The following is a 20,064-nucleotide window of genomic DNA, read 5'->3' as shown; positions in this document are numbered from 1 at the left end:
TACCACCTTTATGAACACTTGAAATGGGGAATTATCTTACTGGGGGTCCTTGCCATGGATGAAATGATTACAGTAAGTGGTGTAATGCTTCCAGTATGACACTTGCACTTGGAGAGCCATTCGAGGTGGGCCCGTTATAAATACTGCCTTAGAGTAAATGGTCTTTTGTAACTGGTCATAGTTTAGAATTGGGCTTTATTTCCCATGAACCCCAGAATGAAGAAAAAATGCAGTGTTCCGGGAGCTAGTACTTCCCACCAAGAACATAGGATATATTTGTACTTCTTTGTATGAACTTAAAAAACTTGCCTTGTTCCTCATGGGATCTGGGAAGTTTGTTTTCTTTCCAATCCTGCCTTCCAACATAATAAAGCAAAAATTGGGATTTAGGAATAAAAATGATTTGGGTGTGAATCCTTTTTGTTAGATAGCACTGAGGAATGCAGGTCTAGAACTAACAGCTGTTTCTGGTTGGAAGTTTTTTTTTTTAGTTTAACCTTGCTGTGAATGTCAGAACATGAAGTCGCCAAATCACAGTTAGCGTAGAACCTACAAACTGAGTTCTCCGTGACAGGACACTGAGGGCCAGAAGGTTTAAAATAGATGTCATATGATACCAATTACAACTCAGTGAAATTTTGCAGTCCCGAGAACCTGTGCAGAGTGTAAGCCAAAATGGAAGATGGTTCTCTTTTCTATGGCTTTAAAAACATTTTTATTACCATGTTTGCTACTTTTCTTTTCTTCAAGCTTTTAATTAAAGTTTTTTTGGCTCTCCTAACCCATTTCTATGTCGTCAAAGGAAATAGAAAAGAAGCAGCTAGGATAGCTGAAGAGATCTATGGTGGAATATCAGGTAAAAAGACAGCGTTTGTTAAAAAACTGATGCATGAGAATAGTCTTGAGTCGCAGTACACATTGTTTAAAAACCTCCCAGATAACTTGTATATGTAATATTTCTAGAAGGCAGACTTTATTTATACTTTGGCTTTGAGTGGGTCATTTAAAAAAACATATATATTAGTATATATTACTTAAAGTTGCAAATGGTATTGACTACACCAGTGGTGAAGGATTTTCAGCTTTAGTTTCTGCAAGTTCTTCAATTAAGAGTTACTACTTAAGAAGTAATTAAAGTAGTGGCTTTCTAAAAGTATTTTGAGAAACCTTGTTTCTACTAACCTAAAAAGTTACTTATCTAGGATTATTGTGTTTGGTATTTTTAATCAAATTTTAACAATGCATTTTAACAAACCTGAGTTTTCTCGGGAAATAGAATGACCAAGAAATTCGATTTAAAGCAGCAAATGTGGCAAGCTGTGTTTATTTTGGTGCTGTCATTTGCAATCTGAATTGATTAGCCACTTGTCACTAAAAGGAAAAACATTTTACTAAACCCATTTTACTCAGTACCATGCAAAGCACTGCAAACAAAGGTTATTATATGAAATGCCAACATTCAGGCAAAACATTTTGAAGTCTCCTGCTTTGTAGAACGTAGTGAAAGAAATGATCCACCTTAATTGTAGTGAGATGCTACAAAAGTAAATGAATCAGATATCCTCATCACTGCCAGGATCCTCGCTCAATAGAGGAGTATTTATTCATAAACAGTTTGGAATTTCCCTATGTGTTTTTAGTGTTCATAGGGTTCCAGGATTACATCAGTCTTTATCTAGTATCCGTTTCTATTTGCATCTAGGGTTCTCTTTCAAAATAGACCGACGCTTTGTGAGTAGAATACACTAGATGACTTTGAAGACATTAGATAACAGCAGTCTTATCCAAGGAAATAAGACCTCCAAAGACGAAGCATCAGAATGCTTCAATTAACTGGGGAAAATGAGAAGAATGTTGAAGTTTCAGGAAGTGTCAGAAGGCCCGGAGTGTGGAAAGAGGTTTCTTTTGGGGATTACATTTGCCACACATTTCAGGGAGGTATGTTGCTTAAACTCCCTTTAGTTTCAAGCTTAGTATGACCTGAAAAAGCTATTTTCTAATTTAATTTGTAAATTTGGGCAGGGGCTGTTTAAACGTTTCAGTAACATAGTTTTGATGTTCTCATAGATACATCATCCTCATGGTGTAAATTAGTTAAAGTGCAACAAAGCCATTGTTGGTAAGAGCGTTAAAATGTTTTCTGTTGCTCGTGTGCATTATTTTTGTCTTTGTGACCCTTAAGTACACTCTTAGAAGGGTTTATAATAGTCAGAATCTATGTAAGCATGGTTTAAGTCTGGGGCCACAATGTAAACCTCTTTAATTGAGCTCATTTATTTTTTAGCTGAAATATATTTGTTCAAGGTTCTAGGATTATATTCATTTAATTTGTAAGTAGCATAGTGTTTAAAACTGTATTTTTCAGTTATCATTAACCAGAGGCAGCAGAGAGGAGAGTGCATGTTTATTTCTCAGTTTAATTTCCTTCATACATATATGTGCGTCTGTGTGTGTGCGCGTGCGCGTGCACGTGTGGGTGCACGCACTTATGCACATAGTAGAGTACACCCAAATTTGGTAAAAGAAGGCCTTCTATAATGACACAGGTAGTAACATGCTAGAAACAGTGGTTTTTGCAATATTCTAACAGTGTGTTTTCTGTTGACATTGTTAGCAGTCAGATGCTTGATACTTGAAAATCAAGAACAAAATTTTGTGCAAGGGTTCAACTAGAACCTGAAATTGCCTTTGCTGTTCATTGGTCTAATGTTTTTGGGAAAATATGTAACATTTAATTAGTAAGTTAGCTAATTAAATTAGCAAAGTCTGAGGAAGGTTACATTTTTTTATTTCAGTAGCATATTATGTTCCTGTACATTATCATCATTGCTGTCAAAAACAAGGGGAGGGCAGGAAAAAACTCAGCCAGGACACAGTTGAACCTGTCATAGGTGCTGGCATTCTTTCTTTTGGAAACAGCACCTTGCATCATCTCTCTTATTAAATATCTTCTTTTCATTTGTAAAATCTTTTGGGGAAAGTTTTTTTTTTATTTCTTATTCTGGAATACATCATTCAATATGTCTTTATGGTTTAAGCTATTACATTTGTAGATAACTCGTCAGGATTGAGTTAAGCTATGGTTACTTACTTTATTTTGCTTTTTTCAGGCTGCTTTGTGTAGTTTGTCATATATATTTTGAAACATTGTCATTGGCCCTTGACATCATATTTAGAGCACCAGACAGGTCTCTGGATCCCACCTTCACCCCATAGATTTTCCTCAGGTATTGTCTTTCTCCAGAGAGATGTGGCGTATGATTTTTTAACCTTTGCTAATTTGGCCAGAACTGAAGCTGTATTTATGTCCAGCAACTTGGTCATCAAAGTCGATAAAAGTATAGATACAGGTTGATAATGTGTTTTCATAACCCTTGGACCAGATAGGATTTAGGAGTTTGGGGGGATACTAGAAAGATTACATAGGGTGTATAGTGTATATTACATAGCATTCCCAGCTGGGCCTAGAGCTGCCTCCCATAGTCAAACATTTTGATATTTCTATAGTGAACATATAAATATTCATACCAAGTGAAAATACAAAATTAAAAATAAGTTGCTTAACCTGAGTCTTGGCCATGTTTTGCTGCCAAAGGAGTTTGAGTCAACCTTGGTGAAACATGGTTTTTAGAATTTGGGGGATTTTATAATGGTAGATAAGATACTATACAATTATTGTATTTTTTAAAAGGGTTGTTTTGAGCTAAAAGATTGATCTGTTCTAAGTGTTAATCTTAAAATTAGTTGTCCTTGTTCTAAATTAAAAGACTGACCTTGATTTGATGGCCACGCCTCGGCCAGACTCATCAATCTGACTCCTTTTTCCCATTTGGACAGGATTTTCCTGAATTTGGTACATTCTTACCTTATCTTCTATCTAGCTTTCTATTCTTGTTTCCTCAGCCTTGGCTCAACCATCATCTGAGTGATTACATATCACAGGTGCCTGCTGGCTTTCCCAAGTTGGGACATCCAGTCCTCAGTAGGGACTCTGCCTCCCCACCTGTTACCTAACTCAGCTCGCCTGTTCCTAATAGGTTCAAAGGAAACACTACAAAAAGGTGTTCATTGACTGTGGTTTACCTCCTGACCAGAGCTGAGTATTCTAAAGAGAGTGCATTTTAACTCAATTATATTATAACTAGTAGCCCTGTGCGCTGCTGCCCTCCAGTAGCTCTCCACCTGTTGCTCCACCCTCCTGTAGCTCCCCCCTCCTCCCTACCCCCGCCCCCCCCTCATAGCTTGTTGCCTTGCCCCATCCTGTAACTCTCTGCCACCCGCTTGTAGCTCACTGCCCCACCCTCCTGCTGATCCGTGATCTGGTCATTACACGGTCGGTCATTATGCTTCACAGTGTAACGACCATTTGCATATTACATCTTTATTATATAGGATATCTTAGGTACCTCAGGAAATTTATTATATGTTTTTTTTATAATTACCTTTGTGTTGCTTAAAATATCATTAATTCCACTAGGCCCTTGCCTATATTTTGGTTCAAAATTGAAATTCCTTTAGGATATTCTTTCCTTTGATAAATGCTGCAGGAGAAGATATTACTTCATATGATTTTGGGACTTGACTAAAGGGAATAGAGATTGTTTCATGTGAACTAGATATTATAACCAGATGGCTATATTTTTTAAAAAATAACAAGCCAACCCTAGCTGGTTTGGCTCAGTGGATAGAGCGGCTACAGACTGAAGGGTCCCGGATTTGATTCTGGTCAAGGGCATGTACCTTGGTTGCAGGCTCTATTCCAGGCTCCATTCGGGGCACATGCAGGAGGAAACCAATGGAAGTGTCTCTCTCATATTGATGTTTCTCTATCTCTCACTCTCCTTCCCACTCTCTCTAGAAATCAATGGAAAGATATCCTTGAGTGAGGATTAACCTAAAACACACACACACACACACACACACACACACACACACACACACAACCAACCAGTAATCTCAGGTACTTGTTGGAATTTTTGCAAAAACATTCAAAAATAATAATTGATTTTTATCTTGAACACTTGCAACTCAGGCAACTGTTTTCCATCTGAACCAATTTTGTTATTGAAATCTATGGTTTTGAAAGTTGTCATGAAATTGTTATTCAGAGTCTTGGAAGTAGAGATATAAATCATATTCTGAGAAAAAGTCAAAGGGGGAAGTGAAAAAGTACTTGAACATTTTCCGTATGCGTCGTCAGGAACAAGTAAACATATCTGTAGAGTAAACTATCCTCATAACATGCTTGCAGCCCTGTGATGCAGGCATTCTGCCAAATAAGTAAAAATAGACTATCTTAGAAGAGAGTGACTGATTCCTACTTAAGCATTCATTTATTTGGAGAGCTTGGTTGCATATTTCCTAAAAGGATGGAAAAACTCCCGAGCTGCCAAATAACTTTTATCCTTAATTTCTCACAATTAGCTCCAATTTGCAAAACAGGAATGATAAGAGTAAGGGACTGAGTGTTGGGAATAAGAGTAGAAAAGCAAGAGAGCCCACCTTGGCAGTTTTCTGGAAAAGGGTTTTGTGAGAAAACTCTTCAAGATCTGAGCAAGTGCTAGAGAACAATGTGATTGGAAAGGTGACTTTCTTGAAAGTGGTTTTGTTTCTAGTTTGGAAACAAAAATTATTTCTACATTCAAGGTGATATGATTGGTTTAATTCACATTATCTATAGAGAGAAGGTGGGTATTAGCAAAGCACTCCAGACAAGTCAATCTGTCATGAGGACAGGCAGAATTTAGAAACCAGTGGTTCTTAAAACCAGAATAGGGTGTGTTCTGAAATCTCAAACTGGATTTTAGTCCAATTTCTCCCACTGACTAGAAGTGAAATCTCTTCATGGGGGGGCAAGGGAGTAGTTGTGCATTTGGGGGTGTTTCAGTTCATGACACAGGCTCTTCCCCCCTCTCTTGAAAGCCAAGGGATGTGAGTTCCAGGAGGGAGCCTGGTATTTTACTCTCAAATTAGAAGTTTGCTTAGATAACTCACTGAACTATCCCCTGTCCTATCCAATTAGGGGAATAGATTCGGAAAGCAGTGGTGGGTGAGAGAGAAACCCAAGACAACCTGCTATTCTTTCTTTCTTGGTGGCATGGGTGATGGCCCCACAGGCTTGCCACAACCTCAGAAGCATGGGGTGGGAGTAAGAGGCATCAGAGGATGCTGCATTGACGGTGGACATAGGAGAGGTGGTCAAATGCCAGTACACAGGAAAGGAGCCTGGGATTGTTGAGGCCCAGTGAGAAGGACCAGCCTGTTCTTTGTTAATTGGGAAGACATCTTCTCTGTTCCTTAGTTCTCCCCACTCCTAAGACACCAGATGAGCTGGCACCTAGAAGAACAAAGTGCGGACATACTTGAGAACATGTTGATTTTCTACCTCCAGCTGCTGGGGCTGTACAGAGGGTGGTACTCTGCCTGGGAGTTGGCAGAGGAGCAGAGTGCAGCTGCTCATTTAAAAACTGGTCATTTTTAAATCTCTGCATGGAAGTCTGATGTAAATACAGACAAGTGCACAAATCCTAAGCGAATAGTTGGACAAATTTTCACAAAGCAGACACAATCAGCTATACCACCTCCTGAGAGCAAGAACTTGCATATTATCAGCATGGTCCGTACCAGGCCCTCTTCCAGTCAGCCCCTGCCCTGCCTCGGGTACTTTGCAATCCTGTCACCCATGGTGAGTTTGGCCCTTTTGTGTACTTTATAGAAAGAAATCACATTGCACACGCCCTTTTGTGCCTGGCTTCCTTCACTCAGCGTTAGGTTTGTGAGAACTCTCTAGGTTGTGTGCACGGAGTGGGTCTTAGGGGACTAATGAGTAACAAAGTCACTGGAAATAAGATGCAGATGTGGCAATGGTTCCTGCTTCCCGGAGAATGGGGACGACACCACAGCCCATTTGGAGGCAAGTTTTACAAATAATAAAGCCATTTCATGTTGATATCCTAAGTTAATAATAGTGAGTTACCACTTAAATCTTATTTTTATTTTTGAACTTAGAGTACCTTTAGGTGACTTTGGTTGACTGGCTATTGTTAGAACAAAGGAATAACAAACGGCTGTGGGTTTGCTTCTTTCATTGGTCGGGGTGCTGTGTTACCGTCCAGGGGTGAAGAGTGGCCTTGAAACCCCAGTGTCAGTGTCCATTTCCAAGAGCAGTTAGGCTAGAGGGCAACATGTAACATATATGATATATGCTTCATATTGATGATATGGAGATGTATTAGAAGAAAACCAAGACTGACCAATTGAGAATGCATACATGATCTCATTCTCTGTTTATGCAAATTATAAGTAAATGTCCAAGAGATTTAAAAATACTCCACTCACTAACTTTTTTATGTTGTTGTTAATCCTCACCTGATTTTTCCCCATTAATTTTTAGAGATAGTGGAAGGGAAGAAGGGAGGGGGAGAGAGAGGAAGAGAGAGAAACATCAATATGAGAGAGACACATCAGTTGGTTGACTCGTGCATGTACCCCGACTAGGGTGGGGATCGAACCAACCCAGGTCATTCCCTTGACCAGGAATCAAACCTAGGACTCTTCAGTTCAGGCCGATGCTCTAACCACTGAGCACACAAGCCTGGGCCACTCATTAACTTTTAATTAACTCAGGAACAAGTGGAGATGCAAACAATTGTATTTGTTTTTTTTTCAAAGTAGATTTTAAATATGATTTTTTATTGATTGTTAGAAAGGGAGACAAGAAGGGAGAGAGAGAGAAAAAACAAACAAACCATTGACCAGCTGCCTCCTGCGTGCCCCCTACTGGGGATCAAGCCCGCAACTTGGGCATGTGCCCTGACCGGAAATTGAACCCTGATCTCCTGGGTCGATGCTCAACCACTGAGCAACACCTGCTGGGCTGTTTTTTTTGTTTTTTGTTTTTTATAAAAGCATTACACATATCTGAAGTATGGAAACACTGGTGATTTTATTTATATATAACATATACACCACACACACACACACACACACACTTTTTTGTTTTGAAACTAATTTCAAAATGACAGAAAAGTTACGAGTGGTACAAAGAATTCCCACTTCACCCAGAGACCCCACTGATGTTTTCCCAACCGTCCTATTGTCCCTGATAACAAAAAGTTCTAATCCAGGTACACATGTTGCCTTTTGATGTTGCGTCTCATTAGCCTCCTTCAGTCTGGAACAGTCTGTCAGTCCCTCTTTGGACTGGTTACAGGCCAGTTATTTTGTAGAATGTCCCTCAGTTTGAGTTGGTTCACAGTGTTCCTATTAGATTTGGGTTATGCGTTTTGAGCAGGAATATCACAGAGCCATGCTGTGTTCTTTCCATTGCATTCCTGCCATGGTACATGATGTTGCTCATTGTGTTCCATCAGATGGCACACCGCCAATTTGTTTCCATCATTTCTGATGTTAACGTCAATCCCTTAGGTAAAGTGCTTTCCACAATTTTGTTTTACTGTAAAATTACCTCTGTTCCTTTTATAACTGGTAATTATTTTATGGGGAGATAATTTGAGGCAGATTCTATTAGTCTACATTTATGAGTTGGAATTTTACTCTAAGAAAGAACTTTCTTGCAATTTATATAATATATTCATATAATAAATTATATAATAATTGATATAATAAATTAATAATGAGGACTTATAGATTCCTATTTTATTAATAGGAATTAAATTATTATTCTCTTAGTATCACTAAGTATCCCTTATTATCACTATTTATTTTGATGTTCATATCGTTCCATATTTGGCTAGTGGAAGCCCCTTCAAGCCAGCTTCTGTGTCTTTTTGACATATCCCATTATTAATTGAGCACTTCCATACTTTCTGGGAAGGTATTTGAGGCCCATCTTACATTTTTCCTGGTCCAGCCCTGGAATCAGCCATTTCTCCAAGGAGCCCTATAACATACACCTGTAAACACATACATATAATACACACACACACACACACACACACACACACACACAGTCACATTTTCATACCAATTACTACAATTTCAATCCAACCCTGAAGAGTTCATTCTAGCTTTCCCCCTATTTATAACCTAAAGGGTTAAAGAAGATAAAAACTGAGTTTCAAGCTAAGAAGAGAGCTTACTGAACTGTTTATAGCCCTGATTCTCATCAATTGAAAAAGTTTACTTTGTCTCTGAGGCCTCAAATTCACATTCATTCCATCTTGGGTGGGATTGTTTCTGTCAAGGTTGCAGGTATGGGGAAACCAGAATTCTTTTTTTTTTCTTTTTTTATTCTTTTTTTTTCTTTATTGATTAAGGTATTACATATGTGTTCTTATCCCCTCATTGCCCCCCCCCACACACACACACACCATCAGGATCACCTAGGAAAGGTTGATAAGATGGACCCTTTTTGTTAAACCCAAATTTTTATTATCTGCTATTCAGTGTTTGAAGAGCACAATTATAATTTGAAGAATGCACAAATTTTGCAAACCAGAATAGGTTTTCTTCTGAAACAGATGATTGATTGCCCTTTGGCATGTTTAATAGAGGGTTACATCTTGAATGCCCACGTAAGCTGGTTAGTCTTGTTTGCTGACTAGCAATAACAAGGGTAATATGTTTCTAAGGCAATTCTGAAGCTGTTCCCCAGAGCACTGTCTTACTATATGTACTTATTAGTAAATTGTTTTGAGCATCTACCATCATGGTTATATCATGGTTATATATTATTGGCCTACTGAGAGACTAGAACACTTGCTTAATACTAGACTACTATACCCTCATTTTATAGATCAGGAAATTGAGGCTCAAATAATTTTAGTAACTTGTCCATTTTGGCAGAGAAAGTGGTCAAGGTAGAACTCTAACCCAGGCAGTGTGGCTCCACTGGCCCATGCTTAGCCATTACCGTCAACTGTCCCCAACAGAGCTGTTTCGGTAAAAACTTATGTCATCTGAAAAAGGACATTCTGCATTATGATGATAGATATGCTTCATTACCAAGATGAAACAGAGACAATTACCTAAGGAATTTAGAACAAGACCATTTCCCCTGACCCACTTAGAATCTCCTTCATGGTACATGATAAGCTGTTGAGTCTTTAGAGTAGAGGTAAGGATGAGAGGCAGGGGAAAGATGAAACTGGGGAAGCTCATTGTCCAGCTTGGCCCTTCAATTTGCTTTATTTAAAACTATTGATTCAAGCACTAGACTACATCTATTGATTGTTAAAACTGCGCCCCCCCTCCCACAAAAGCCACCCACCAACAAACTAATGGACTATACACTCAGTGGCTTGTCACCCTGAAAGTTACTGACAAGAGAGCCTGCTGCTTGGTGCAAGCTGTCCTCCTCTTCCTCCAAACCTCCTTTCACAGTGGGTGGGCAGCATGAATGAGCTGCAGGGAGACTCCAGACCTTGACACTGAGTTTGATTTGTGTTTCAGACTGCTGGGCTGATCGATCCCCACTTCATGAAGCTGCAGCCCAGGGGCGCTTACTGGCCCTTAAAACGTTAATTGCACAGGTAAGTAAACTGAAGACTGGATCCTTAGTGCTTATGCTATAAGCAAGCATCCTTCTCTATCAGCTTTGCCTGTAGCAGAGGGCTTGCTTGCTGGGTACCAGCTCGGCCATTTCAGGGGTATGTGTCCTCTTACAGCTCACCATTTGTTCCTCCTGCCTCTCTATTCTTGGGAAACTGGCTCATTTTCTGCCCAGTTCCATCCTTCCCCTTCTGGGCCTTCTTCTTATCTCATAGGAAGTTTCCCTGGGAAGCTGATGGGGGATGCCCTCAAATTTATGTTGCACTAACTCACCTTAAATCCTCCCATGTGCCCTAGTAGCCGCAGCCCGGAAGTTGCATTAGTCAGCTATTGCTGTGTACCAAATTACCTCAAAACATAGGAGCTGAGAACAACAGACACTTAGATTCCCACAGTTTCTGTTGGCCAAGGAGCAGCTTAGCTGAGTGGTTCTGGCTCTGAGCCTTTCGCAGGCTGTGAAGTTTCAGCCAGGGCTGCAGTTATCTCATAGCTCAACCAGGGAGGGATCTGTTTCCAACCTCACTCATGTGGTTGCTGGTCAGCTTCAATTCCTTGCCACGTGGGTCTCTCCATGGGATGCCTGCATGATGAGGTGGCAGCTGGCATCGCTTGGAGAGAGCACGAGAGTGTCTAAGAAGGAGGTCCAATGTGAAATCTCATTACTTCTTCCATATTCTCTTCATTGGCTGTGAGTCAGTAACTCCAGCCCACACTCAAGGGATAATGCAAGTGAGCCAGGACTAGAATCAGGGATCACTGGAAGCCATCTTAGAGGCTGCCCACCCCAGCCATACACCACTATTTCAAGAGCAAACAGTAAATAGATTGACAATCATGTAAATCTTCTCCTTTGGGAAGAATTATTAAAGGCGTAGTTATTAAGGCTACTTTATTTATGACTGTATCCCTTGAACAATGAATAGTGGCCTTGTAAATATTTGTGAAATGAGTGAAAGTGTGTACACTCCATTTGCTCTGTTAGTTTTAGCATCTGTGTGTGTACAGAGGAGGCCAGTCATTTAATCTTTTTTCCACATTCTAGCTAACGCCAAATCTGGCTTCCTTACCATTTTGAATTTAAACAGCTGGGCACACTGCTCTGTATTTATGTGTGCGTGTGTGTGTGTGTGTGTGTGTGCACTCGTGTGCCTTTTTTTTCTTTCCTTTATGAGTTGTGTCAGTTCTTGAGAAAGTAGAGGCAAAAAGCAAACTGCCAGTAATTATCAAATAGGCTTTATACTTCATTTTATCCCTTGCTTATTTTTAAGCACTTTACATTTTATTTGATTTGATTATTTTTAATATATAATATATTCACATAGTACAAAAATTAAAATGCTATAAGAAAGGTCTACAGTAAAAAAGTTTTACATCTACCTTCTCTCTCTCAGGCTCCCACTTTAATACTTCTATTAGTATTGTTAATAAACTTATGTTTGGAATTATTTATTTTTGTTAATCCTCACCTGAGGATATTTTTTCCATTGATTTTTTTTTTAGAGAGAGAATGGAAGGGAGGGGTAGAGACACAGAGAGAGAAACATTGATGTGAGAGAGGCACATCAATTGATTGTCTCCCGCACATGCCCTGACTGGGGCAGGGAATCAAACCTGCAACCGAGGTAAGTGCTCTTGACTGGAATCAAACCCAAGACCCTTCAGTCCAAGAGCCCACACTCTAACTGCTGAGCCAAACCGGCTAGCGCTGGGATGATTTTGAAGAAGCATTGCAAAGATAGTACAGCGAGTTCCCAAATACCCTTCCCTCAACTTTCCCTAGTGTTAGCATCTTACATAGCCGTGGTACTTTAGTCAAAAATAAGAAATCAACATCGATCCAATGCCATCAGCTAAACTACAGAGTATTTGGATTAACACCAGTTTTTCCTATTAGTGTATATTTTCTTTTCCAGGAGCCAATCCAGGATCCCATGTTGCATTGAGCATGTCTTTATTTTTAACTATATTTCATAAGTATGTTGGTTTCTACGGTGTGCTTAAACATGTTAGGGAGCATTCTTCATAAAGAAGTTCGATTTTTCCTCAGTACACATCATTTCCTTGCTTTTATTCACTAGCCACAATGTATTACTCAATTTTATTTTACATTAAGATAGTGTGGTGTGCTGTAAAACATTCAACTAAGAATCAGGAGCTCCTCATATTCACGCCACTGTCACCGCCAGCTGGGGAGTCTCAAAAGTCTCGCTAATAAGTTCAACTTTCTGCTTCTCCAATTTCTCATGCACAGTGAAGGTGATTCACTCTCAATATTCTCTCAGGCCTGCTCAGCATTACATTTCTACAATTTCAGGGATTTTGAGTTTGCACTGATCAGTTTGTTTTTTTCTAGCTCATAGCTGCCACCTTGTGGACTAGACTGTCTTTCTTTTCTTAAAAACATAATATGGGAAAAGGAAAAGGGACTTTTAAAATTGTATTCGATACTCAACTTGAAATCTATAGCACAGCTGTGGAGTAATGATATCATATTCAGGACATGAAAATGGGCAGGACTAAGGAGGCATAGAAAACCCCTAAGATGAAGGGATAGGGAATATTGGAAAGGGACAGGCAGCACCATGGAGGTCTGTCAAGAGGTGGTGAGTACTTCACTTGGGGTTTTGGGTTCAGGGTCATGCACCAGGGTTGGGAAGCTTTCAGCAGGTCAGTTAGTTACAAGGCAGAGGATCAAAAACAACTCAGCTGGGAAGGAACAGTCAGGGACCTAACTCTTTTCACATATAGAAAGTGGTAATCCTGGGGGGAAATGGTAAGGGCCAAGTTAAAATCAAAGTTGGGCAGCAGCTGGCTGATCCTGTCCTCTGTCACCTGGACTCCAAGACAAGGAAGGTGAGCATGGCAGTATGGAAGGGTTTGTGTGCTAGGACTGGGCAGAGTTGCTGGGAGCTGGGTGAGGAGATGGGATAGGACAAACCCTTGGCCCCCAACCCTGGTACTGCAGACTTCCGGACTCAGTGGAGTTGTGGCATATGAGTCCTGGATGCACCATCAACTTTACTTTCTAATCTTAAGCAGGGGGGTCATCTTTCTGTTTCCAATCGGATTACAGTACTGTAAGTGTATTTTTTCTTCCTTATCATTTCCTTAATAACATTTTCTTTTCTCTAGCTTACTTTATAGTAAGAATACAGGATACAATACATACAATATACAAAGTATGTGTTAATCAACTATGTTATCAGTTAGGCTTCCGGCCAACAATAGGCTGTTAAGTTTTGGGGGAGTCAAGTTATAGACAGATTTTTGACTGCGTGGGGGTTGGGGTCCTTACTTGCTGCATTGTTTAAGGGTCAACATTTCTATCTCTCTCTCTCTTTCTCTCTCTCTCCACTCTCTTTTTGCCTTCCTAGCTTGAAATTGTTTATGCTTCAAGCCTTAGTTAAATGCTACCTCATATGTGAAGGTTTCTTTTACTCTCCAAGCCAGATTCAAAGATATGCCCTGTGCTCCCAATTGAAATATGAACATGTATCCTGTATAGCAGGGGTCCTCAAACTTTTTAAACAGGGAGCCAGTTCACTGTCCCTCAGACCGTTGGAGGGCTGGACTATAGATTAAAAAAAACTATGAACAAATTCCTATGCGCACTGCGGGCCCAGGATGAGTCGGCTGCTAAGCAGGACAGGCAGCGGCACCCGGTGGGCCGGATAAATGTCCTCGGTGGGCCGCATGTGGCCCACGGGCCGTAGTTTGAGGACCCCTGCTGTATAGCAATATATTGCTGCTTTTCCCCCCATTTCTATTTCCCCACTAGGTTCTTGGGGGAGAGAGATCTGTGTCATAAACAGAATGCTGAATTAGCATTTGGTGAATAAATGAATTCAAGGCCCTCATTGCCATATTTAGATTCCTTGGTCATGGCCTCTTCTCCTTTCTATATGATCCCCATAGGCCAATAAAAACATGTCCAACAACACTGCTTTCATTGCTATTGCTAATGCAACCTTTAACCCACTTCTCTCCAAATTTTAGGGTGTCAATGTGAACCTCGTGACAATTAACCGGGTTTCTTCCCTCCATGAGGCGTGCCTTGGAGGTCACGTTGCCTGTGCTAAAGCCTTATTGGAAAATGGTGCAAAGGTGTGTAACGCTCCCACCTCACAGGTCTGTCTACACAAGTGCAGGCACTACTGTCTGAGACATGACTTACCAGACTGCTTACCTGCTGTGGGTGTGCAGGTCTGGCCCCATCTTTATCTATATTTCTGCATGGTCAAGAAGACACCGCTACTTGATACTCTCTTCAGCCTCTATGTCCATGTGTGAACATTCAGATGAGGTAATTCACAGGAATCTCGAAATTGTTATGTTGCCTTTTAAAAAAGAAACTTAAACTAAAGGAATTTGAAAACTGATCTTGGAAAATTTATTGTAAAACACTAGAAAGAACATATTTTAAAAGAACAACAAAGAAACCCACCTTTAATTCAAAACCCTAACCAGCCGTGGGCAAACTACAGCCCGCGGGCCGGATCCGGCCCGTTCGGCTGTTCTATCCGGCCCGCGGAGCGGAAAGAGCGGAGGGTTCTCTTGCTCTCCCCTCCTCTCCTTTACTTTGAATTTATATTAGTTCACACAAACACTCCATCCGTGCTTTTGTTCCGGCCCTCCGGTCCAGTTTAAGAACCCATGGTGGCCCTCGAGTCAAAAAGTTTGCCCACCCCTGCCAGCTACTTTTTGAGCAAATTATTAAACTGAATGAGCTTTTACTAAATAGTACAATGAAAAAACTACAAAATTAACATTATCTTATTTTTAATTATATAGTTAAACAATATTTTTCTATTATAGTTGACATTTAATATTTTATATTAGTTTCAGGTGTACGCATAGTGGTTAGACATTTATATAATTTATGAAGTGATCCCCCCTTTTTTTTGTTTTGTTTTTTTGTTTTGTTTTGTTTTTAATGATCCCCCTTGTTATGCACAGTGCTAAGGTCCCACAAAACCTCATTGTATTGTTCTTGGATTCCCAAAGAAATAATCCAGAGGGCTGGCTGTGAAAGACATGGGTTTATTAGGACTTACTTGCCACCAGCGGTTGAACCAATAAATTCCATCCGGCCTGCGGATGGGCTGCACAGAAGCAGGGGGTGGGGTAGGGAGGTGGGGGCAAAGGAGCTATTGTTTCATCACCACCCAGTACAGAACCCAGAGAAAAATAGGGCATGCAGGGGGCGGGGGATGTTTTTTCACGCAAGCTGTGTGAGATAACAACTGCTAGTTGTTTTCTTGACTCAGGAGCTGGCTAGGTTCCCAAGGTCTCACAGTGTGCTTACTGATGGCCTTCACTTTGTTTCCCACAGGATGGGAGGGAGAGCTGGAGCATGAGAAGGGGCCCATGTTCCCATTTACCACACACCCCTGACTTTATCTTATTTTTAAATTCTTTTTTTTTTTTCAAGGAGTGACTCAGGTGCTGTACGTAATTAGATACCAGAATAGAATTATAAAATAAAACCTTTTGAAAATCTCAATGACATTTAGTTGCCACATACTGTTTTCCTGATCATTTCATTTTTAAATTAAGTCCTTGCATTCTTTGTTTCATGAGCTGTAATGTTTTAAGCGCTTAACGAAGATTTTCTTTAGATTTTATATGGAAGTTGGGTTTCTACATGTAGAAGTGAATATCAGAGTTTTCTGTGGGCAAAGTGATTTTCCTGATGCCATAGTGGTTGTGTATTTCCATTAGGTAGTGTTTCCTTAAGGTACTCTTAGTCAACTCACAAGGCTAGGGCAAGGTTGGGGGCAGGCCATTTCCTTTCAAGTTGAATGACTGGAGTCACGGGCAGATTGTGGGTGGGAAATATCAGACAACATCGGGCCATAGAGAAGTATTTGCTGGTACAATTCTGGGAGGTTCTGTGGGGGACAAAGAAAAGAGTAGGACATGGTCCCTTGCCTTTGGCAATATTATGAGGAAACAGCCAATAAATATTATTTAACATTTAAATCAGAATGACAGATGGAATAAGAGAAAGTTGGTCAATCAGTAGAAAATTCCTCAAAATTATGAGTCCCATGGGTACCTCAAACTCAGTGCATCTGCAACTGTGCTTATCATATTCTTCCTTTTGGGACTGGTTCCTCCTCTTGGAATCTCAGCCTCAGAGACCAGATGAAACATATTCCTTGTTTCCCAAGCCCCAAACCGGGAATCATCCTATTTATTCTATCTCCTCATCTAATTAATCACAACATCCTGCTAGTTTTACTTCCTAAATATTTCCCAAGTCTATGCTCTTCTTTGTCCTCTTCCTATAGTGATCTAAAGCATTTATGTTGTATCAAAATGATCACTTTTTGTGTTTGTCTTCTCTTGTAGAATTCAACCTATTCAACAAGAGGCAATTTTCTTATCTTTGTTTCTAAAAACATCGGCACCTAATAGATGCTCAATAAATATTTGCTGCCCTGAACTGAAGGAGAAACTTATAAACAATCTAGTTAGAAAACTTCCTGGACTCAGGAAGAGGATAATACTTAGTAGAAACAAATCAAATCAGTTCTATCAAATATTAGGAAAAACGTAAATAGGTTAGAAATCCCTAGAATGTATAAATTAACACACATGTTTTCCTGTCCTTGCCTGTCTCTGCCATCTTAGCATCTCATCTTTAACTTTCTAATTTAATGGGGTTATCCTGGCTCTGTGGAAAAATACTTTTTGTTTCTGAAACAAGGAAATTTAGGATCCTGATTACCACAAGCATATATGCTTAGTTGTTGAGGCGATATGATTTGACATCAAGCCCTTATTGTCCTGCATTTCAATCCTATCAGAGCCCTCCCCACCAGGCTGCCTTGTTCCCTTGATATTCTTTCCAATCTATTGCTAATCCTCAAAGATGTCTCCCAGCCATGCTCATTCCCAAGTGCCTCCCACATCCCTAGTAGGCACTGGAGATGGTTGTAAACACCATGTTAATGGATATTTTCTTTGTGCCATTGGCTTGGTCATGATCTCTTTAGGCGTCACTGCTGGCATATGCAATTTGTATGGATTATGGTAGTCCAGGAAGGTGATTTGTGGCAAGAAAGACAGAGTGTGGGGAGTTGCTAAGGGTATTTTTTTGCAAGCACAGATTTTGAGACCTTAAACTAGTTGATTTCTCTAGTACTTTTGGTTTCTGCCATGTTTGTTCATGATTGAGAGGAAGATCAGCTCCATATTAATGAAAAGTGGAAATAATTATTGTTGCAAATGTTTATTAAATGTTTACTGGGCACCAGGCAATGTTCCAAGTGTTTAACATAGAGTAGTTCAATCTGCCCAATAACCTCAAAAGGTACATTCTTTTATGATCCCCATTTTACATATAAGGAAACCTAGGCACAGAAAGTTAGTATCCCAACCAAGATCTCTGAACAAATGAGAGAGAGAGAGAGAGAGAGAGAGAGAGAGAGAGAGAGAGAGAGCGCTGTGATTTGAACCAAGCTAATGGTTCCATAGGCCATGTTTTTAACCACCACACAGGACTGCTCCTCAATGATTAGGAGGCTCCTAAGAATCTCTGGAATACCCACAAATGCATTTTAAAAGCTTTGTCCCATTTTTCCCCATTTGGGATATTATTTATAGAGGTGAGAGTTGATAGGCTACTAGTGCCTAAATAACATAATACTGTAATGATGTAGAGTTCCCTCACTCATTCACCAGCATGGACAGTTTCTCCAGGTAGATATATAGGAATGCAACTTGGAGATGGTGATAAAGAAATAGCAAATCCTCTGGGTCTCTCTTTGCCCATCATTAGGTCAATGCAGTGACGGTTCATGGAGCCACACCCCTTTTCAGTGCTTGCTGTAGTGGCAGTGCTGCATGCGTCAACCTGCTGCTGGAGTTCGGAGCCAAGGCCCAGCTAGAAGTGCACCTGGCTTCCCCCATCCATGAGGCAGTAAAGAGAGGTAAATGAGACATCACATTACACACAAAACATTGGTGGACTTGCTCCAGTCTGCATGAATCAGTGGCAAGGATCCCCTAGATCTTTACCAGTATAGTATGTGTAGCTTAGGAATCCTGCAGCAGTAATTTCAATTGGCCTAAATCTTCATGAAATACCACCGGGGCATGAAGCAGCTCTTCTTATAACCTGGGAATGACTTTATGTCTCAGATGTCCTATTTCCTGAGCACAGTCTCTTGACAAACCTTTCTTGAGGCTCTTTGCTGGTGTTTGGTGGCAACTGGTACAGTCAAGACTGCAGAGGTGACTTCCATGAGTCATACTGTGGTTATGTCTCTGGCCTTACTAGAAAAGAATAGCTCATCCCCCAAGCCCATAAAATGTCAACCACTAACATAAAATAAATTATGAAAGTGTCTGAAAGCCAAGGCTGATAGTCTCTCTAATGGAAGATTAAACGTAATTGTCCACAAAAGGCAATACACTCTAGATGAGCTAATAACTTTAAGGTCCTTAATTACTGAAAAAAAGTTGCAAAATTAAAAAAGCATGACTTTGGAATCCTCGAAGTTGACTCTAGAATCCTGTTTCCTCATTACTTTTGAAATGAGGGGAAAGAATGAAATTAAGGAATTTGAAAGTTATATGCATAGATTAAACATGAACAAGAAGATGCCATTGAAAGGCCAAGGTCATTTGTCAAAGGTCACACTTATAGAGCAACATTTCTGTTACCCAGTGGTGGAATTATTCTCTTATATTGAGATCAGAAATAAAATGGATACATGGAAGCACACAACAGATTGAGGAATCTCAGAGGGAAGGTGGGGGAGGAAAGAGATTAACCAAAGACTTTATATGCATATTGGCATAGCCTATGAACACAGACAATAATGCCTTAAAGGCATGTGGAGTGGGTGGGAGTGGGGAGGAGGGGTGAATGGGGGGGGAAGGGGAACATCTGTAATACTTTAATAATAAAGGTACATTTTTAAAAATAAAAAGATATTAGTGTAAAATGAAAAAAAAATACAATGGAGAAATTAGAACACTGTAGAACAGTGACCTTTGCTGGTATAATTGGGGGTGAAAGTCTTTCTTTCAAAAGGCAATAGTGAAATATTTGCCCCAATTAATTAAACATGTCACTTGGTGATTCTTTTGGAGTGGATTACTTTAAATGATACAAAAGACCCAATGTCCATTGCAGGGTTATTTACAATAGCCAAGATTTGGAAGCCTCCAAGTGTCCATCAGTAGATGAGTGGATTAAAAAACATCGATATATTTACACAATGGAATACTATTGTGCTGGAAATATTACCCTTTGAGATAGCATGGATGGACATGGAGATCATTATATTAAATGAAATAGTCAGAGAAAGACAAGTACCATATGATTTCACTCATGTGGAATTTAATGGACAAACTGAACTACCAAGCAAAATGGATACAGATTCATAGAGAGCAGGCTGACAGCTGTCAGGGGTGGGCTGGGTTGGGGAGGTGGAGGGATTGAGTAAAAAAAAAAAAAAAAAAAAACAAGAGAAAAATCTCATAGACACGGACAACAATGTGGTGATTGCTGGGGGTAGGGGGATAGAGGGAGGTTGA

The 20,064-nt window shown here is 40.1% G+C and overlaps 1 protein-coding gene across 11 annotated transcripts in view; it reads left to right on the top strand.

The window, feature by feature from the left end:
- The first annotated feature begins 580 nt into the window (after positions 1 to 580).
- Positions 581 to 20,064, top strand: part of ASB11 (ankyrin repeat and SOCS box containing 11) — a 28,654-nt gene continuing 9,170 nt past the window's right edge. For 3 of the 11 annotated variants that reach the window (XM_080653404.1, XM_080653403.1, XM_080653401.1), the window contains exons 1-4: positions 581 to 856; positions 10,414 to 10,493; positions 14,509 to 14,616; positions 18,299 to 18,449. In XM_080653404.1, the coding sequence (XP_080509530.1) occupies positions 676 to 856; positions 10,414 to 10,493; positions 14,509 to 14,616; positions 18,299 to 18,449 (520 nt within the window). In that variant the 5' untranslated portion in view covers positions 581 to 675. Of the gene's footprint in view, positions 857 to 1,661; positions 1,939 to 5,085; positions 6,914 to 10,413; positions 10,494 to 14,508; positions 14,617 to 18,298; positions 18,450 to 20,064 lie in introns of those variants that run through there. The other 8 variants (XM_080653406.1, XM_080653405.1, XM_080653402.1 and 5 more) reach the window with 6 other exon arrangements.

The sequence above is a fragment of the Plecotus auritus genome (assembly GCF_963455305.1).
Source record: "Plecotus auritus genome assembly, chromosome: X".
Classification (NCBI taxonomy): domain Eukaryota; kingdom Metazoa; phylum Chordata; class Mammalia; order Chiroptera; family Vespertilionidae; genus Plecotus; species Plecotus auritus.
This window is presented reverse-complemented; position numbering and strand designations above follow the sequence as displayed.